General features: G+C 34.0%; 1 protein-coding gene across 1 annotated transcript in view; it reads right to left on the reverse strand.

Moving 5' to 3' along the window:
- Positions 1-5,000, reverse strand: part of LOC107703883 (phosphoinositide 3-kinase regulatory subunit 6-like) — a 14,713-nt gene that overhangs the window by 6,271 nt on the left and 3,442 nt on the right. The window contains exons 6-11 of the mRNA XM_016506680.1: positions 4,269-4,452; positions 3,298-3,439; positions 3,104-3,190; positions 1,320-1,707; positions 1,126-1,219; positions 931-1,044 (exon numbers count right to left, since the gene is read on the reverse strand). Coding sequence (XP_016362166.1) covers positions 931-1,044; positions 1,126-1,219; positions 1,320-1,707; positions 3,104-3,190; positions 3,298-3,439; positions 4,269-4,452 — 1,009 coding nt within the window. The remainder of the gene's footprint in view (positions 1-930; positions 1,045-1,125; positions 1,220-1,319; positions 1,708-3,103; positions 3,191-3,297; positions 3,440-4,268; positions 4,453-5,000) is intronic.

A 5,000-nucleotide genomic window follows, 5' to 3' on the forward strand; every position in this document is an offset into this window, starting at 1 on the left:
TCTAACGAGCTGGTTATCTGAATCGGGTGTGTTAACTAAGCGAGACATGCAAAATATGCAGAGCGCTCCCCCGCTGGGCTACATCATGTGTCATTCCCCGGTGAGAAAACTTTAAAAGTACTACAATACCAGGAAGGAAGATCGGGTTGTTGATGTTTGTCTGCCATTCTCGCTCTGTCTGCACAACGTGCGTGAACGCGCTGATGACGTATCCTGTCTGCGCGAACTGGGTGCGCAGAGGTATGCTAATACATACGTTGACAGGCAGGTAGGAAAGCCAATTAGAACACTCGGACCGAGCGTTTTGATTGGACGAACATTTCTTTGTCCTACGCCTTCCACAGAATATACAAATACAGATAAAGACATTTAGACCACTTAACTTAATGATTGCTATCGGGATGTGAAGAGACTTTCAACCAGCATAACAAAAAATGTTTCTGAAGACAATCACCTATTGCACCTTTAACTGCTACAATGACATCAGTTAAGAAGGTTAAAAAACTCCCTAAATCCCTATATATATATATATTCATAACAAGCAAGCAAGTAGAGAAGCATGTTCTCAGTTTCAACAGACACACAAAGCCTTCTCTGCTGTTGTAACAGGACTCAAAATAAATAATTTAAATATTTTTCCTTCTCATTATTCTTTATGTTGTCAATGTAAATGTCATTTCATTTGATCTATGCAAGATGTAAACATACATTTTGCAATGATTATTTTACATTTATTTATTATTGAAAAAAATTGGATTTAACAATGAAATTTGATTTCTTTTTCCACCTATTTATCCCATAAAAGCACTTAAAATATTTTTAATGGAACTGCTAAGGATCCAGAATACATAAAAGGAACTGGAACCAGAATTATTAAATTCTAAACAATTCCCATTCATATTGTGGACTCTTCAAAAGTGTAATAATTACCATCTGGGCCAGTTTTAGAATCATGGCTCCCAAACCGTTGATATTACAGTCATACCACGGATCCAAGCTTCCCAAATATCCTGCCAATGTCAGCATGTCTTCAGGAGCACCCTCCTGGGAAGCACATGCATTACAGTGAGATGTCATTGCTGGCGTTTTTTTTTTTAAGGAAAACTAAAGCAAAATCTATTTTACCTGAACTGGAGAAAGTGTCTGGTCAGTCACTGGAATGTAATACATCTCCATATTCACTCTCTTTGTCAGCAGCAGATGTCGTGCCTCCCTTTTCCTGAGCACAAACATAGTAAGATGAAAACATTATAAATTAGCCTCATACTTTTTTAAATGCAAAGGTAAAATGAGTAAAAGAATGGATGAAAACATCTTACCGTATAGTGTGGAGAGTCTTGGCGAGCCATCCTAGCGTTCTGTCGTCACCCATTACAAGGATCCGAGCCGTGAGGTTCCTTTCCTCTTTAGCAAGGCTGTATCCTCCATTTCCCCTAATGGCCTCCATCATGAGTGTCATTCTGTTACCAGCTTTGGGACATCGCACACACTGCCTCCTGTAGAAGGACTGAGAGCTGCTCTGCTCCTCTGGGCCGCCCTGAGACTCCAGCATTATAGAGGAGAGCTCACTGATGGGCATGTCTCCCTCTATGCCACTGTCCGTGGACACGGTGGACATGACCGAGTTACGCTTCAGGTCATCCTCATCCAGACAAGCAGAGTTTCGGTCCGCAGGAACCATCAGTGCAAAGTTAACCAGCTCATTCCCTGTTAAAAAGAAAAATGTAAAACGCACCATGTTGGATCTGTTTTATATGGAAGCTTATTTCCACCATGGAATAAAAATATAAAAATAATTATTATATAGAGACTAGACTCCACGACGGAGGACACGCCACCGACTGCAAATTATATAAAAATATATAAAAATAATTATAAAAAATAATTTTTCATGCAATTCTGAGAAAAAAAGTCAAAATTATAAGATCACAATTCTAAAACTTACAATTCTAAGAAAAACAAAGGCATAACTTAGAGTTTATATAGTGTTTACATTTTACAATTCTCATTTTTTTTCTCAGAATTCTGAGTTCACATTGCGCAGTTCTGTTTTTTATTGTTTCCACCACAAATACAAAACAAAAATGGGCACTTTTTATCTCACAATTCAGACTTTTCTTATAAAAACTGCATTTTTTTGTCACACACACGTCTCACAATTCTGTGAATTCTAAATTTACATCTCACAATTCTTTTTTTTTCCCCAGCACAGAATTAAAAATCAAAATAGTAATCGCCACATTTAATCTCACAATTCAGACTTTTTCTCGCAATTGAGAGTTTGTATCTCACAATTTCGACTTTTCAGTAAGTTCCCGTACTATACACATGGAAAAACTCATTACATTTCATGTAATTTTACAGTAAAATGATATCTTAATTGTACAGTTTTTAGAAGTAAAAAAGAACAAATCAATGTATAATTTACAGTCAAAAACGGTAAACTGATATTCCCAGAATTTCCCGTTATGTTCTGAAACTCCACATTTGAAAGTATTTTGTTTAAATAATCATGTCTCTTAATAGTTTTTGTTTTCAGTTATGTACATTTGGGTTTTATATGACATCTGTTGTTTAATGAATGTTTTATTTAACTGCATTATTTAAGTGTCACGTGTGTTACTATGATGTTTGTATGAATGCACCTTCTGTATTATATTAGTATATACTTCAGCTTGTGGGAAAGCTACTTTTGATGAACTTTGATTCTTCATGTGGCTTTCTTTTTTTTACCACCTGCATTATTATGGTGGTTGTCAGTATGTTAAAGGTACAAAACAGATTTTAGTAGCAGTGTGCGTTGTTGAATTTTACATTCAAATTTTCATTGTTTGTAAATTACGGTTTTATACTGCAGAATTTACAGTTTGTTCTGTAAATGTGTTTACAGTTTTTTGTATTTTTAACAAAATTATTTTTATTTTATTATCTTTTTACAGCGTAAACTTGCAGTTTATTTCTCAGAACTGCAAAAAAAAAGTCTGAATTGCGAAATAAAAAGTCGCAATTACCTTTTTAATATATATTTTTTTCTGTGGCAGAAACAAGCTTTCATAGTTTTAAGGGTACAAGCATTTGTTGAAATAACAGCAGTTGAGCTCACATATCTCATCCTCTTTGGTCCAGACATGGAAGCTGACCTCAGGACTGGGCAGCTGAGTTTCTACTTGCGAGGCTGGACACGACGGATCTAAACAGACCAAACGTGTGAAAAAAACTGTTTGAGTTTGAGTTTGAGTGTTTGAGTTTGCTTGAATTAAATAGTGTCTTACTGGATTGTGGTGAGGACATTTCTACCTTTTGGAGCAGTAAGGATGTCTTGGTAGATCTCTTGCAATCTTGTTTTGTACTGGTTATCATCAGAAGCTCCATCTTCTGTTCTCTGCTCTAGGATGGTGACGAGATCCTGGAAGTGCAGCTCCAGCTCTTCACCTAAATGCTGAAATGAACAAAATACACACAGTTATTTAGAGCATAGGATTTTCCAGCAAAGACTTTATGGACATCTTAAAGGATTAACAGGTTCAAACTTCAGACTCATCCCATGTGATATCTTGCTGCGGGTATTTTTGCTACTGAAATTTGATTATACAATGTTTTATACATGTATATATACTAAAAATGTAATTTAATTTGATTATTTTTACTGTATTTTAAACATGTAAAAATTACATAATTATACATTTTGTTCTTTAAGAAAATTTTATTTACATTATACTATAACTGAGCAAAAATGCATTAAAATGATCAAAACTGACAGTAAAGTCACAAATTTACACTGTTACAAAAATTATATATTTCAAATAAACACTGTTATTTTTAACTTTCTATTCATCAAAGAAAAATGTATACACAAAAATCTTAAGCAGCACAACTGTTTTCAACATAGATAATAATAAGAAATGTTTCTTGAGGTCCAAATCAACATATTGGAATGATTTCTGAAGGATCATGCGACACTGAAGACTGGAGTAATGATGCTGAACATTCAGTTTTGCATCACAAAAATAAATTAAATTTTATATTATATTAAAATAGAAAAACAATATGTTAAATTGTAAAAATATTTCACAATATTACGGTTTTGAATTGTTATAATACTTAACCACTGTTTCTGCTGTATTTTTGATCAAATAAATGCAGCCTTGTTGAGCATAACGTCTTAAAATTTTTTTATACAGACTCCATTTTTTAAAACAATTTAAAATTCTATAGGATGTGTATTCTAAAATAAAATATATAACCGATGTTTTTAAACATGCACAAACCTCTAGAGACTGCGAGAGTTGGTCAACCTGGCACTTTTTTCCAAATCCAGCTAGCATTGTGTGCAGTAAAACTCTGCGTTTGTAGATCAACGGGTCTCTACCAGGGTCTGCACACTCCACGTCAGCCTTGAGCGCATTCATCAGAGACAAAGGAAACACAGCAGGATCTACAAACACAAACACCCTAATGAAAGAAAGATGGAGAGAGAGTTGCACACAGTGAATACAAAGACAATGAAATGCATTTATGACATTAAAGACATTTATGCATTTATGAATAAAACAATTAATTGTGGAGTGGGCACAGACATTTAAACTTTCGTTCTTGTAAAAAGACATGATAACAGATTCAGTTATCATGTGACTGAAATAAAAAGAGAAATGGATCCCACAAATGCAAGAAAATTGTAAATGATTCACTGTGGTTTGACTTACTGACCAATGTGGGCAGAATTTAAATATGGAGGTGAAATGGGTTATTAAGAAGAGTCTTTCGCTAACAATTAAAAAAAACAGATTTGAATAATATCGGATTCAGAAACAAGCAACCATTTTTTTCATGAAAGGATAATAAATACATTTTCAAATATTAATGCAAGTTGGAGAGGCTGCAAAACAGAATAATACAATACTGCTCAAAAGTGTGGGGTTGGTAAGATTTTTTTCAAATCTTAATTTTAATTTTTTTTATCTTATAAAATGTTTTTATAGTGTTAGACGTTTTTGTATAGA

This window comes from Sinocyclocheilus anshuiensis, unplaced genomic scaffold (genome assembly GCF_001515605.1).
Source record: "Sinocyclocheilus anshuiensis isolate Anshui unplaced genomic scaffold, SAMN03320099.WGS_v1.1 scaffold1159, whole genome shotgun sequence".
Taxonomy (NCBI): Eukaryota; Metazoa; Chordata; class Actinopteri; order Cypriniformes; family Cyprinidae; genus Sinocyclocheilus; species Sinocyclocheilus anshuiensis.